This window comes from Gossypium arboreum, unplaced genomic scaffold, assembly GCF_025698485.1.
Source record: "Gossypium arboreum isolate Shixiya-1 unplaced genomic scaffold, ASM2569848v2 Contig00185, whole genome shotgun sequence".
NCBI classification, from domain to species: domain Eukaryota; kingdom Viridiplantae; phylum Streptophyta; class Magnoliopsida; order Malvales; family Malvaceae; genus Gossypium; species Gossypium arboreum.
This window is the reverse complement of record NW_026440307.1, coordinates 84,515-100,717: the sequence shown is the minus strand read 5'-3', so window position 1 is coordinate 100,717 and position 16,203 is coordinate 84,515. Positions and strand designations below refer to the sequence as shown.

Below are 16,203 nucleotides of genomic sequence, written 5' to 3'. Positions count from 1 at the left end.
ATATAGGTTAATGGCAATTGAACCAAATGACTCAATTTCAATTAATACTGTTATTGAATCAAAAGATGATATTTTTTTATGAAAATAGATTTAATTCTATTTCAAGACAATTACAACCACAACAATTGATTCATTTTTCAAATGAGAATGAGAATCCATTGGAACAAATTGATAATAATGATGAATCTTGTCAAGAATTAAAAAGAAGTAAAAGGATTAAAAGGTCAAAGATTTTGGACCAGATTTTATTATGTTTCTTATATAAGGAAAAGTTGAAAGTATATGCAATAAGATATCTTATTATTATAATATAGAATCTGATCTTATTACATTTGAAGAGGCAATGAAATCTCAAGACTCTACTTTTTGGAAAGAAGCAATAAATAATGAGATGGATTCAAGAATAGGAAGTCAAACTTGGATCTTAGTTGATCTTCCACCGGGTTCCAAACCAATAGGTTGTAAATAGATCTTCAAAAGGAAAATGAAGTTCGATGGAACCATTGATAAATTTAAAGCAAGATTGGTAGCCAAAGGTTCTACACATAAATAAGGTATTGATTACTTTGATACATATGCTCCAGTAGCAAGAATTTCTACAATTAGACTTTTAATCTCAGTTACCTCAGTATATAATTTGGTTGTTCACCAAATGGATGTTAAAACTACATTTTTAAATGGTGAATTGGAAGAGGAAATGTACATGGAACAACTGAAAGGATTTGTTGTTCCAGGATAGGAGCATAAGGTATGTAAGCTTGTTAAATCTCTATATGGACTTAAACAAGCACCAAAGCAATGTCACAAAAAGTTTGACAAGGTTGTTTTAGCTAATGGTTATAAAATAAATACATCTGACAAGCGCATATATAGAAATTTTGAAAATGAAAAAGGTGTCATAATTTGCTTATATGTAGATGACATGCTTATTTTTTGCATGGATTTGGAACAAATAGAAAACACAAAGAAATTATTGTCAAACAACTTTGCTATGAAAGATACGGGTGTAGCAAATTTTATTCTTGAGATTAAAATAACCTGAGATGAAAGCACTATAACTTTATTGCAATCATATAACATTGAAAAGGTGTTTAAAAAGTTTGATCTTTTCAATTGTATACCAACATCTACAGCCATGGGTCCTCAAATAAAATTAGTTTCTAATACTGGTAGGAAAATTGATCAATTGAAATATGCAAGTCTAGTTGGTTATCTTATGTACATAATGACTTGTACAAGGCCAGATATTGCATATGATGTTGGAAAATTGAATAGGTACACAAGTAATCCAAGTAGTTTGCATTGGCAAGCCTTAAATAGAGTACTTAGGTACTTAAATAAAATTATTAACTATGGATTGTATTATAATGGATATCCTTCAATTTTAAAAGGGTATTCGGATGCTAGTTGGATTACAAGTTTAGAAGATCAAGCATCTATTAGTGGATGGATCTTCATTCTTGGTGGATGAGCCATTTCTTGGGGTTCCAAGAAACAAACATGTGTTATTGATTCCACCATGGCAGCAGAATTTATTGCATTAACCGCTGCATCTAAAGAAACAGAATGGTCACCTATTTCTATCTATTGTGATAGTGAGACTACTCTAGCAAAGACATATAGCCAAGTGTATAATGGAAAGTCTAGACACATTTGATTAAGACATAGCTATGTCCGACAATTAATCTCTGATGAAGTGATCACTATTAATTATGTGAGGTCAAGTGAAAATTTGGCGGATCCTTTGACAAAAAGTCTTTCTAGAGATGTAGTAAAAAGGACCTCAAAAGGGATGGGACTCAAACCCATTAATTAGAGTCACCCATGATGGAAACTCAACTCAACGCTTGGCATAACGTCAAGTCTTGAGTTCATTGAGAAAAAGTACATCATTAGTATGTGACTATTAACACTATAAATAAATCCATCCTAGGATTAAAGTGCTAGGTACCCATAATGATAAGGGAAGGATGAGTAATGTACTCTTAATTGACCCATAACATAAATATATTAGAGTGTTATAATTACGAGAACACTCTTAACGGGATCTACCTATGTAAGTGGAAGTGTGGTCGATTCTAGGAGCTCAAGGGCTTGACACTAATAGCACTCATGAAAAGGGGACACAGACACGTAGCCATAATAGTGTCCCTAGATACTATGCATTGACTGATGTTGAAATCATTATGTGAGATGTGTTCGGTTAATCAAATGGAATAGTTGGTTCAAAGCTTAGTCTACCACGCAATTTCAATTAACTTTAACATATTTTCACTAAGTAAAGGTTCAATCGTAAGACACCTTCATTTATGCAAATTGATTTCCAAGAATATCAAAATCGAAAATATTTTGAAAATGAGGGGAGATTGTTGGAACATTTTCAAATATTTATAGTATTCTAAAAACTATAAATAATATAAATGAATGGGTGTAATTAATCAAATGATAAATCATTTGGTCATTAGTCAAAAGTTATATCATTTGATTTTTGAAAAGAATTGTAACTATTCAAACAATATTACTTGAATAGTTATAAAATTAAATGAATAATTATTATTTTATTTATTCAAGAAGGCACCTATTGAAAGATGTCTCTATGAAGAGACATGCAAATTCCTATAAATAGGAATGAAATTTCATTTGGAAATCACACCAATAAATTCTAAAATTCTTTCTTTCCTTCCTCCATTTTCTAATATTATTAGATTACCCTATAAAGTATTAATGTAGAAATCCTTTGTAGAAATTGAGTTTATTGTTATACACCTCGTCAGTGCAAAATGCAAATAGTTATTGGCTTTATTGTATCCTCAAGGTTAATTTGCTCGAAACTCTTTTGCATACCGAAGATAAGGGGGCGAATATAACCTTAAAGATAGTGACTAGATACACACACCTTGGAGCCTTGTCCTATTTCTTCTTTGTTTGTTCGAGTTTCGTTCATGTGTTTGAGATTTTTCTTACCGGATATTTTGTACTAACGTGTGATCGTGGTTGTCGGAGCATTACTATGGTCATCAAAGCGATCCACTTGATCAATTGTTCATTTAATCATATTAAAACATAAAATTAAATATACACATAATTAATCATTTAAGAAATCTCAATCAAATAATTAGTAAGTAAAAAATAAAAATTTAAATGTATAATATTAATTAAAAATTCTTTTAAAAATAGAGTAGCATATTTTATTTGATACCTAAAATTAATTTTAATATAATTTAAACTCATGAGAGTTAACTAGAGAAAAATTATTTGGATATTTTTATTTCAACTAAAAAATACCACAAATCATTAGAATAACCTAGTACAACAATTATAAAATATTAAAATAAAAAGAAGGAAAATTTAACAAATTATTTTGAAAAAAAAGACACTTAACAAAAGGTTATTAACAAGAGGCTTTAAAAATTTTAAACTACTTACCCTATAGGGTAAAATACCTAAAAATGCCATTTTTTTATAAAATTACCGGATTAGGTCAGTTTTTCGAAAAAATACGGGATTAGGTAGAAAAAACAAAAACGCTTCCAGCTAGAAGCATTTTCCATAATGGCTATCCCATCCGTGGTGGCTATTTCAGTAGCTGTTTAACCCCCCACCCAAAAACTACTTTTTTTCCTATTAAACCCCTAAATCTATTCATTTCTCAATTCAATCTCAAGTCATCTCTTTCTCTCTCACATTCTCAAACCTCTTTCAAATCTCTCTCAAATTTCTCTAAATTCCTTCTTAATTTCTCACTCATTTTTTATTCCTCTCTCAACTCTCTTTTTTTTATTTATTAAAATTGTATTACTGCTTTTACATTAATTTTTTTATTGCAACTTATTTCGTATTTATTGAAATTAGTAATAGAAAAATCTCTAATTCGTTTGGATGACAAGCACATTTTGGTCGATCATTTACAAATGGTAAGAAATTTTATTAGTATATTTTATCTAATTTAATTTAAATATTTTCTTGTTATATTGAAATTTAATATTTTGTATGTTTTTTTATATATAGTGAGAAGATCAAATTTCAGAAACGTATATTCAGAATCTACCTGCTCCTCCATCGTCTTTAATCAAACCATACATACGAGATGCGAGATTTTTGCACGTGGCCCGTATTGGTAAGGGGTGTAAATTGGACGCTACACTTGTAAACGTGTTGATGGAAAGGTGAAACCCGAGACACACAAATTTCATCTTTCATTCAGCAAGTGTACTATCACATTCGAGGACGTGCAGTTACAGCTCGGGTTATCGGTGGATGGGGCAATAGTGACTGGGTCAATTGTCGTAGTCGATTGGAGAGATGTATGCAAGCAACTTTTGGGGAAGGTTTCAAACACAATTTCTAGAGCTTGGATAGATATGAATTGGATGAAATGAAATTTTGGTGGGCTCGATGTGGAATCGAGTGAAGTTGAAAAAGAACAACACGCTCGGGCATACATCCTTATGATTATTGGGGGTCTCCTGATGTCCAATAAATCACGAAATCTTATCCATTTAAAGTGGTTGCTAAAACTTGTCAACTTTAGAGAAGCGGATGAACTTAGTTAGGGGTCAGTCGTGTTGGCGACATTGTATTGAGAGATGTGTCGGGCTAGACAACCGTAGAAAATTAAAATCGATGGTTGCATGCATCTGCTCCATTACTTGTCTCGCATTCCATATTTCATGTCAAATTTGTCAGATCGAGATTTAACAACGTTAAATTTTAGCCTATTCTTTGTGTTGTACCAATTCACTGCAGTGACAAAATCATCTTTAGAGGAAAACTCCTTCCCCACTTCTAAATCACCCTAATCCAACGAAAAAATCGCATGGTCCTATCTTTTGTGTGGAAGTTATTCAAACTCCAACCACTTTTTGCTAAAAGGTCCACATAATGCATGTGGTTTAGAGGTGAGTAAGCCCTGCCCTCTAACCCACGAATCTTCTTTGACATCTTGGCCCAAACCTTCTTTAGCATCTTCGCCCAGACATTCATCGTCTGAACCTCCATCTTCTAGTTTAGTTGGAACCAAATAATGCAATTTCTAAACCATCTTCTTCGAGCTCCTAGATTGGATCAGCATCAGATTTAGTGCCTTTTTCATTTTCAACTCCACCAGCATCTCTAGGGTTGGATTTCCCCTCACCGGTAGAGTTCGTAGGGTGTACATCATCCATTCTTGTATAGTTGTCGAAACAACCAAAATCACTTGTTTATTGCAAATTGCTAGAACTTGATGTTAACCTTTATAAGTGTTCCAAGCGTTGAACATCGGCTGACCAGAGTTCAAATCAAAACCTGTAACAGCTTGAATTTGGGCTTAGCCGGAACAGTGGTTTCGGAACCACTATTCTAAGGTAGGATAAAATTATTTTTAAGTTATTTTATGTGATATAGAATGTTTATAAAGGTGCATAAAAATTTTGGTATATTAATTTTAGCGATTTCTAGTCCAATTTCGAAAAAGGACTAAATCGCGTAAAAGGTAAAAGTTGTGTTTTGATATCTAAAGGTGTTAAATTGTTTTGTATCTTAAATTGGGGGTATTTAAAGTGAAATTTGGGCATTTAAAGTGTGATGGCCGGCCAAGGGAGACAAATTGGTCAAAAAGCCAAAATTTGTGGCTTTTAGGTGACTAAATTCACTAAAAAAAGAATAAAAGAAAGAAAAGAAAGATCTCATCTTTTCTTCATCTTCTCTCCACCTAAAATGGCAGCAAAGAAAGGGTTTAGAAGCTGGAAAATTTCAGCAAAGAAAATCTCATGCTAGTAAGTGATTTTTAATGTCTTTCTTGATGTTTTTTTACATTTTTGGAACCGCTAAAGCATGAGCTTTCAAATGAGGGGACTATTTTGCAAAATGATTAAGAATCTAAGGTTTTGCCATGATAAAATATGTGTTGTTTTTTGAGTTTTTTTGGAAGAAAATGAGGCTTGGTAGTGTTATAAACAACTTTCATGAAAGAAATTTGCATGAAAGCACCTAAATGGGCTATTTTGTAAAGTTTGTAAAATAAGTGTAAATGTGTGAAATATTTGAATTTGTGAGTTGCTATAGTTATGAAAATGTCTTGTCTAGGATTAGTAAGTAAGAAAATGTGATAAAAATCATTGTTCGAGCCTAGGGGAAATTTGGTAATTTGGTAAAGTATAGGGGCAAAATAAAAAATTTTGCAAAATGTTTCATTAGACTAATTTGATTAGTATATTGTTTTAATAAGTTAAATGTGATGTTATAGATGATAAAAAATGAGATTCGGGCTTAGAACGAGGAAAAATAAGAAATTTATGTTTAGGCCTCTTTTACCAATTTGGTGTCGAGGTAAAGTTGTATGAAAATAATGCAACGTGCTGTTATTATTATATGTCTAATGTTCAAAAATTGCATGGAATGTATATGTACATGTATTTTTCTTTATGAAATGGATTCATGATGTCTCGATGACATTCGATAAAGTTTCGCTACAAGATTCCATGTAAGACCATGTCTGGGACATGGCATTGGCATCGATGTGTGTGAACTCATGTAAGACCATATCTGGGATATGACATTGGCATCTTACTATGTGTACGAATTTCCCCGAATACCCTTTTGTATTCCAAGTGGTTCAACGGGGAATTCAAAGATTTTAACAAAGCTATGATAAGGAATGATTATGTTATGAAGTAGTACATGTATGTACGCAAAACTCATGAGAAATGATTCGGTCTATGATGTACCTTTGGTAAGGTTAAAAATAAGTAAGTCATGTTTATGAGAATGATTTTGTAATGACCTTGAGATTATGGGTCCATGCTTATGATGCATAGCTATGTGTTCTTACCATGACAGATGAAATGATGATGAATTAATTTGGTGAACAATAATTGTGGAAGAGTAAATTAGCCTGGACAGTTTTGGGCTACTGCAGTGGTGTAAATTTGAAAATACACCAAAAATAATAGAAAGTGAATTAGAGGCTGAATAAAATATGGAGTTAAATCTTATTGAGTCTAGTTTCTTATAAAAGAAAATGTGTAAGCAAAAGAATTTCCTATAATGAGATATTTGAAGTTGTGTGAGATAGAGTTAGAATGACTTTGAAATCCCCTATTTTGATTTGAGAAAATCATTATAAATTTTAAAAAAATATTTACGAGTTATAATTTATATTTTTAGAATCCTTAGTGAGTCTATTTTCAAGAGAAATAGAGAACATTATTCAAGTCCTGTGCTATGAGATAATTGAACTTTAGTGCATAAGGGTTGGAACTGTCAGACAGTGAATCAGGGGTAACTTTGAGGAATAAACTGTACTATTTGGCTAAACCAAAAATTATGAAAATTTTATGGTAAAAAGGTACATGAGTCTTGTTTCATGGAAATTAATGGAACTTAATTTGGAGTTTCGTAGCTCCAGATATAAATATTTTATTGACTATTGTACAAGAAGAAAGCTTATCATGAACTTGAGAATATGTTGGGAACATTGATAAAACATGTTAATGAGTTGCTTATTCTTTTCATATGAACTTACTAAGCATAAAGCCTACCCCCCTTCCTTTTCCATGTTCTCTAGTGTTGCCAGGTTAGCTCGAGTTGGAGTTCGTCAGAGATATTATCACACTGTCAAGCTATCACTATTGGTGTAAGTGATTTCAAGTACTTTGAGTGTAACACCCTGTACCCGAGACCGTTGCCGGAGTCGGACACGAGGGGTTTGCAGACTTAAATCACTTGCTTTCACAGTCCATTTTAAATATTTCCAGGCAGTTGGCTAACTGCGTCACTGTCACTTTAAAAATCATATCTTGAGTTCCAAAACTCGAAAATCAGTTTTGTAAATTTTTTCCTGAAACTAGACTCATATGCCCATCTACAGATTTTTTTCTAGGATTTTTGGTCAGGCTAATTAGTACATTTTATTAGTTAAAGTCTCCCCTGTTACAGGGTGCGACTACACTGACCTTCATGCATTACGATTCGGATATCTCCCTGTACAGGATTTCAATACTGATGCCGTTTGTTTCTATAGAAACTAGACTCAAAAAGGAATCTATACATATATGGCATGACTTCTAAATATCTCTGGTTAATTTATAATGAATTTCTAAAGTCAGAACAGGGACTCCAGAAACCGTTCTGGCCCTGTCTCACGAAGACTTAAATATCTCTTAACATACTGTCCATATGATCGTTTCGTTACTTTCCTATGAAAATAGACTCGTCAAGGTTAATTTACATAATTTATTTGCTATTTAATTCCATTCCTACTATTTTTATAGATTTTTCACATTCACATCACTGCTGCTGCCGGCATCAATTTTTTTAAGGTAAACTTTACCTATCTCATGATCCTCCATGGATCAACTAGAGTTTGTCATACATATACCAAAAGTAATCATGAATAACCATTCCCATGACTAACCGTTACCAACATTTCCATACCTCTCGACGGACGACATACAAAATGATTATAATGCTATGATCAAAGTATACTTAAAGCCATTTTCGCATGGCTTATATACATTAACCAAAATATCCTCCCACTACTAGTCTATTCTATACATGCCATAAGATAATCCAAAACATAGCAGTACCAAACAGTGGATAGTGATAGTGTGACTAGTTGCTGACGATCCCCGAGCCTGTAGCTTCCAAATGAGATCTATAAAACAGAGGAAACAAAGTAAACGGAGTAAGCATTACAAAGTTTTAAGCAGTGTCAACAGATAACAACCAAATTATAACATAGTTGTTAGTATTTTTATTTCACTCTTCCTTCGGGCATACCATCCCTTTACCGAATATGCACATCTCATCATATATAATAGGTAGATAAATTCTCACTTGATAGTGATCTCTTGTAAACATAGGTACATTACATATTTTCACCTAACTTTCCACATCGACCAAATGCACAATAATCATAGAACAGTCTTATTACTTTACTCACATATGCATCATATAACGACCTTGTGATTTAGTCCAAATCAAGCTTAAATATAATCTCAAAATACATACCTGACCAACTTAACGCATTGAATGTATTTATTACCAATTGTTACTGTGAAGTCGTATAATCTTACGCTTTACCGAATCTTCAGCGAAACCTTTAGTTCGGGGCTTACCCGGACAAAATCTCCACCCGTGGTCATCGGGTCTTACCCGGACATAATCTCCACACGTAGTCATCGGGTCTTTAGAGCTCGGATATAGTATGAGCACGGAGCTTACGAACATTAATCAGGATAATATTCTTGCATAAAGCCTACGGGGTTTTAACCCGGATATAGTACTGACACAAATGCCCTTCGGGACTTATCACATTTATACACTTTCACATCCATCACCTTGGCCACTCGGCCTTATCACATATATACACTTTCACATTCATCACATTGGCCATTCGGCCTTATCACATATATGCACTTTCACATTCATCACATCGGCCATTAGGCCTTGTCACATATATACACTTTCACATTCATCACATCGGCCATTAGGCCTTATCACATATATTAGGCCTTATCACATATATACACTTTCACATTCATCACATCGGCCATTAGGCCTTGTCACATATATACACTTTCACATTCATCACATCGGCCATTAGGCCTTGTCACATATATACACTTTCACATTCATCACATCGGCCATTAGGCCTTGTCACATATATACACTTTCACATTCATCACATCCGCCATTAGGCCTTATCTCATATATGCACTTTCACATTCATCACATCGGCCATTCGGCCTTATCACATATATGCACTTTCACATTCATCACATCGGCCATTAGGCCTTGTCACATATATACACTTTCACATTCATCACATCGGCCATTAGGCCTTATCACATATATGCACTTTCACATTCATCACATTGGCCATTCGGCCTTATCACATATATATATCTCATACATATTTCATATTTTTCTTGTACATCAATTTCAGCAATAGCTTATAAGCAACTCAAATAGTTTCATCAAAGTTTACAACAAAATCACATATTCACTACAAGCAGTTTTCCTGAGCAACAGTCACTAAATTGTTTATAACTGGAGCTACAAAACTCAAAATCAATTGCCGTTAATTTTCCCTGAATGTAGACTCATGTATCTTTCATCCATAAAATTTTCAGAATTTTAGGTGTGGCCAATCAATACCAGATTTTTCTTAAAGTTTTCCCCTGTTTCACTGTTTGACTAATGACCACTCCTCACTACGAATCAGATTTCTCATTGTACAGAATTCAAAATGTGTTATATTCAATTTCATTTGAAACTAGACTTATTAAGGAGTCTAAGAATATAAATTTTACCTTATAACCATTTTTTTGCAAATTATAACGATTTTCTAAAAACAGAACAGGGGATTTCGGAGTCATTCTGACACCGTCTCACACAACTTTAAATATCTCTTTATAGGAAATTTCTTTGCTCACACAGCCTCTTTTATAAGGAACTAGACTAATTAAGCTTTGATTACATATTTTATTCAGCCTATAATTCCACACCAACAATTTATGGTGATTTTCTAAAATCACGTTACTGCTGCTGTCCTAAGCAAATTATTACAATTTGCTCTTAAATTTCGAAGTCCAAACACTTATGAACTTACCATTTGAGTTTAAAACATATCATGGCCACATCATATCTTATTAAATCAACTCATTATGTTCTATTATGATTGAATTTACTCAACGTTTAATCACTTAAAACTTACCTCGAAAGTGGTCGACGACTAGATATCCACGGCTATTCGTTTACTTCCTCTTTTCCCCTATCCGACTTTGATCCTCTTTGCTCTTAAGCTTAAGTAAAACAATAGATTTGCTTAAGTACTTAACTAATATTATTCACTTAACAATCACATTTGGCAATCACATATCATTTAATCTATATCTAAAACAATAGATTTCAATATGTATCATATTTATGGTCAAACATAGCAAGAAAACTAAATAGGCTTTACTAGCCACACTTAGTTCTACTATAACATAACTCCACTTACTTATATGCACATTCGCACAAGCAAACTTCATTTCAATTTTGCCACTCTTGAACTTATCCATAATATCCTAAGTTCATTTAGTAGCTAGGCAACAATTATACAAATCAACAAGCATTTAACAACAATGTACTTAACCAATCCTTCAAGCATACATTCGGCAATATATATATATGTTAATGACGAAAACACTTAGGCCAATTCTAAAACTTCCACAAATCTTCATGCTTACATGCCATAACCGTATGGTTCTTATCACACTTGGACCACAAAATGCATAAATTTCCCAAATTCTAATTACTATCATAAGCTCAATTTAGCACTCATTTAGCACTTCAACATAGCCGATTGTCATTAACCAATTAATCCACAACTATTCAATTTTTACCAAGCTCAACTCATCTATAATCAACCTTCAATACACTAAAGCATCAAAAACAACATAAAAAAAAATACAAACATCCATGACCGAATGTCATCTTCATAAATTTACAAAACATTTGCCATGAGCTAGCTTCTATACTTGATGACCACTCCAAATATACAAAGATTTTCAATGAAAGAGCATTAACATACCTTAATCCCTTGAAGGTGACCAAATGCCTTAACTTCAATTTCTCCCTTTTTCTCTTTAGGTACGGCAATGGAGAAGAGAAAGATGAACCAACTTTGTTTTTATCACCCATTTCTTTTAATATAAGTCCATACTTCATATTATTTATTCATTTAACATTTAATTATTAATATAAAAGGCATAAAATGGCAATCATCCACTAGCCTTGCCGTCCACTAACTTGAGGGAGGGATATTTGACATGCAAGTCCTCATACTTTAAACCATACAATATTTGGCCACTACAAATCAACCTATCACATTTTCAAGTTTCTCACATAAGTCCTTTTTAATAATTCCACATTCAAATGACAAAATTAAAACACGATACTTTCACACATGAAACTTTACATATAATAAACATAGAAAAGAAAATTTATATACTTTTGTGACTCGATTTTGTGGTCCCGAAACCACTTTTCGACCAGGGTCAAGTTAGGGGTGTCACATTGAGTCTATGGCATGTATAGGAGTTTAAATATTTGAGTATGTGATCTTGCTTTAGCCAAATGTATTGGCTTATTTTGATTATGGGGTTGGTAAACCTATTTATTTATGAAGAGTCTTTAATGGCTTAGTATGAATGGTATGTAGATGTGATCATGAATCCTTAGTGATGAAAATGAGATTTGATGACATGTTGATAGCTATAACATTAATGTGGTAAAGATGAAGGTAAAATCTATGATATTGGTTGCATGTGAAATTGCCATGGTCATGACATGTTAGGAATGTTTAAGTGCCTAATTTTTCCATGTTGTATGCTATTGAATAAGTATGCGTGCATGTGTTGTAAAGGTGACAAAATGTCTTGGAAAATAGCCTTGTATTTGTCCGCACGAGTAAACACACGGGCATGTGTCTAGGACGTGTGTGACATACGGTCTGCCTCTATAGGCATGTTGTCCAGCCGTGTGTCCTCTGTACCTAAGTTTTTCAAGTCAGTATGGATGGTAGTATGCACACGGGCAAGAGACACGGCCATATGTCTCAGCCGTGTGAAGGACACGGTCATAGGATACGGGCGTGTGCCTTGGCCGTGTGGCTCTAATTTGTTCATGACCAAATTGGCAGAATGTTTAGGTTTTTGGACACAGGTTCGGGACACGGGCGTGTCCTTAGTACACGGGCGTGTGTTCTATACTCACACGGGCGTGTGGAGCCTTAAAGCATGAAATTTTTCCAAGTTTTTCTTAAGTTCTTGGTTTAGTCCCGAACCGTCTTTAAAGCATGTTTTGGGCCTCGTGAGCCTGTTTAAGGGACAAAATGTATGTGAAATGAAAATTTTTAAATTGATCAAAATTTTACGGCCTGATTTAATGTAATTGGTTGAGTTTAAGTCCGGTAACACCTCGAATCTTGTCCCGGCGTTGGATACGGCGAGGGGTGTTACAAAACCACTAATTGAGTGTCGTGTCAGGGACCAGTATTCTAGGTTACCGCCAAACCCCGACTATTGGGCGTTTTGCCTGTCGTAGTTGAAATCTAGGGCTAAAACCAATGAGTTTCTTCCTATTGATGATTTCAAGATATCATAATGGGAACTATCTAACAAAGCAGTGAACCTACCGCACAACTGTGTCGTTGGACTCCCAGCTTGTTCTTCTGTTTGAGCCTCTCGAACTAAAACATATGTTGACTTTTAACTGCCTTCATATTTGTTTGCAAACTCTGCATATAACTTGAGTATTGGTGATCCACTAGCAATATGCGTTTGCACATCGAAAGCATCATATTTGACAAGGTCGACCGAAGCACAAAATCGATATTTCAATGACGATACTCTCATCTGGTTGGATTCGACAATTTTTCGCCTAATTCTTGCATACAGCTCTGAAAATTGTATGTTAGGGTTGAAAGTCAATTGCGCTATGTTCTCCGATGAAAAAACGATCCCATTATGGGTGTCACGGGCTTCACCATTGTAATAAACATCAACATTAATTTGTCAACTCATTTTTAACTAAATAACCTGTTTCACATGTTCAAAGCAAAAACATTACGTACAAAAATAGAGTTGTAATTATATATGAATAACTAAAATCGAAAAAAAATTATGCATTTTTCTAACAGTGCACTGAAAACGCGCCTTACGTAGAGCGTTTCTCACTACCAATTTCAACTCCTACAAAATTTTCACTCACCCATCAAATATCCTGGGATTCCCAAGTTAATATTTTCTGAAAAATTCTGATCGACCTCAACCTGCCATAAACTACGGGTGATCAAAACTCAGTTCCATTCGAAAAAATCGAAAAAAAACACAAACTAAGTGTTAATCAAATCGAGTAGTTCGAGTTTTGATTTTGAATCGAATTAAATTATACAATTCGAATAATTTGAATTTATGATTGGTATAAATACAATTGTTATAAATACCCTTTTAGTACATATATTTTTAATATTACACCAAATTTAGCTTTAAATAGTTTCAGATTTTTAAAAGTAATATTAACTTTATAACACAAAATTATAAAAAGTCTAAAGAATATATAAAAAATATAAAAAATCATAAACCTTAAATCCATAATCTCTAAAAAACTAAAACTTACAAAACCCTAACCCTACATAAACAAAAATCTAACTCCAACCTTAAAATAAAATTACCTAACAGAAGAAAAACGCTTCCAACCAATTTTTTTTCCCTTTTTTTTTTACCTAATCCAATAATTAAAAAAAAAACCTAATTCAATAACTTCTTATAAAGAACGGCATTTTTAGGATTACCCGAGGTTATATATAATAAATGTCTATTAATAAGACCAGAATCCTTTTCGTTTGGGTTTTATGGGTTTGATCCTTGTCAGCATGTGCTATCTACGTGTCTACCACATGCATTAGAGGACCTCTAAAAGAGGTCCACCCAGCCCCTGTTGCCTCTTTTCCTTCTGTATATAATCCCCCCTTGACCATTTCTTTCGCCTCTGGTATATCAGTGCCTTGTCTTTCTTTATATTTTTTCTTCTTTTTGTTGATTCAGAAATTCTCTATTTGTTTGTTTCGCATTATCTTCTCTCAAGAAATCGTTTGTCTTTTCCGTGTTTGGAGCATTTTTTTTTCTCGGGACAGAAAAGATGAAGGGAAGTGCGGAAAACCCTCTTCATCTCAAATCTTTGAACCATATATCTCTTGTTTGTAGATCAGTTGAGGAATCCATTAATTTTTATCAAAAGACTCTTGGGTTTGTTCCAATAAGGAGGCCTGGATCATTTGATTTCAATGGGGCATGGTAATGAAAAACAAGATATAAAAATGAAAAAGGGGAAACAAAACTTGGGTTGATTTTCGTTTCTAATTTTTCGTTTTAAGATTATATTTCTTGTGGATTTCTTTTTCTTCATTGCAGGTTGTTTGGATATGGATTTGGGATTCATCTTTTGCAATCAGAAGATCCGGATAACTTGCCAAAGAAATGGAAAATCAATCCCAAAGATAACCACATTTCTTTCCAGGTTTTTTGTTTGAATTATAAATTTCTGAGTTGTATTAATATATATATATTTAAAAATCTATAGTAGAATTTTACAGTTTTGGGGGCCAGAGTTTCTGTCTGTCCCTGGCATCGGCACTGGTTGAATCAGTGTTGGGCCTGTTTATGCTTGACAAAATGAAAACATTTTGATGCTGTTCTCCGTCTAAGATTGGTTTAAAGTTGTAGCCTTAGTAAACGAAGCTATTAAGTAATTTGTTTCTTTCCAATATATTAATAGTGCGAGAACATGGGGTGTGTGGAGAATAAGCTGAAGGAAATGGAAATGGAATATGAGCGAGCAATAGTGGAAGAAGGTGGAATATGCGTTGAACAACTGTTCTTCCACGACCCAGATGGATTCATGATTGAGATATGCAACTGTGATAACTTACCAGTGGTCCCGCTGGCTGGTGAGATGGCGCGATCATGCTCTCGGGTCGATATGCAACTGTTGCAGCATCAGATTCAACAAGTGATTCAGCAGTGAAGAAACACTTGCGGCATCTTGGACTGGACAAATGAATTCAGTCATTTGATTTTAGGTGCATGTTAATATGAGAAAATAAAATTAAAATTAAAAATATAGTGCCACCATCTGCTTCGTTTGTCTTGTGATCTTGTATGAGAATTATTATTCTATGTCTATCTCTTGGGTTTGTATGTGTGTTCTTTAAATATTGTTCATTTTCTCATGAAGTCAAAGCAGATGTGATTCCGGAGTATTTACAAAATCCAATCATTAGAGGATGGCAATAATATCTTTTGTACCCTATTGTGATTATCATTTTCAATATTTATTTCTTGTTTACCCACTTTTTAAAAATAAAAGTATTGTCACCATTATTTTTAGTATTTTCGGTATTAATGTATTGTTTAATAAGTCATAAAAATAATAAAATTATCTTATATGTTTTTAGTCAATGGACAATAATAATAATGATTAGTAACAATTATGGATATATGATATGAAGTTAATACATAATTATATATATTAAAAATAATATATTGGATTGGCAAGAATGTTCTTTTGGATTATTTTCATAAACCAAAGTTATATTTTTGCTTCAAAAGCTTCACGAAAATAATAACATTTATAGTGATACATTTGTTTGATTGAAATTTGACTATCAAATCA

The 16,203-nt window shown here is 33.3% G+C and overlaps 1 protein-coding gene and 1 long non-coding RNA gene across 2 annotated transcripts; one reads left to right on the top strand and one right to left on the bottom strand.

Moving 5' to 3' along the window:
- Positions 1–8,365: 8,365 nt before the first annotated feature.
- LOC128288277 (uncharacterized) lies at positions 8,366–10,775 on the bottom strand. Its single transcript, XR_008278709.1, has 2 exons — positions 10,700–10,775; positions 8,366–8,635 (listed from the first exon to the last, which is right to left on the bottom strand). It is a non-coding gene; the product is annotated as an uncharacterized LOC128288277 (long non-coding RNA).
- A 3,719-nt stretch (positions 10,776–14,494) lies between these two features.
- On the top strand, positions 14,495–15,896 carry LOC108466518 (glyoxylase I 4-like). Its single transcript, XM_017766884.2, has 3 exons — positions 14,495–14,825; positions 14,943–15,048; positions 15,307–15,896. The coding sequence occupies exons 1-3, from the start codon at positions 14,671–14,673 to the stop codon at positions 15,553–15,555; spliced, it is 510 nt and encodes a 169-aa protein (XP_017622373.1). The 5' UTR covers positions 14,495–14,670; the 3' UTR covers positions 15,556–15,896.
- The last annotated feature ends 307 nt before the right edge of the window (positions 15,897–16,203 follow it).

Coding starts and splice junctions, on each gene's coding strand:
- LOC108466518 (XM_017766884.2), top strand. CDS start 14,671: ATGAAGGGAAGTGCGGAAAACCCTCTTCATCTCAAATCTTTGAACCAT. Junction 14,826..14,942: donor TTTGATTTCAATGGGGCATG/GTAATGAAAAAC, acceptor TCTTCATTGCAG/GTTGTTTGGATATGGATTTG. Junction 15,049..15,306: donor ATAACCACATTTCTTTCCAG/GTTTTTTGTTTG, acceptor ATATATTAATAG/TGCGAGAACATGGGGTGTGT.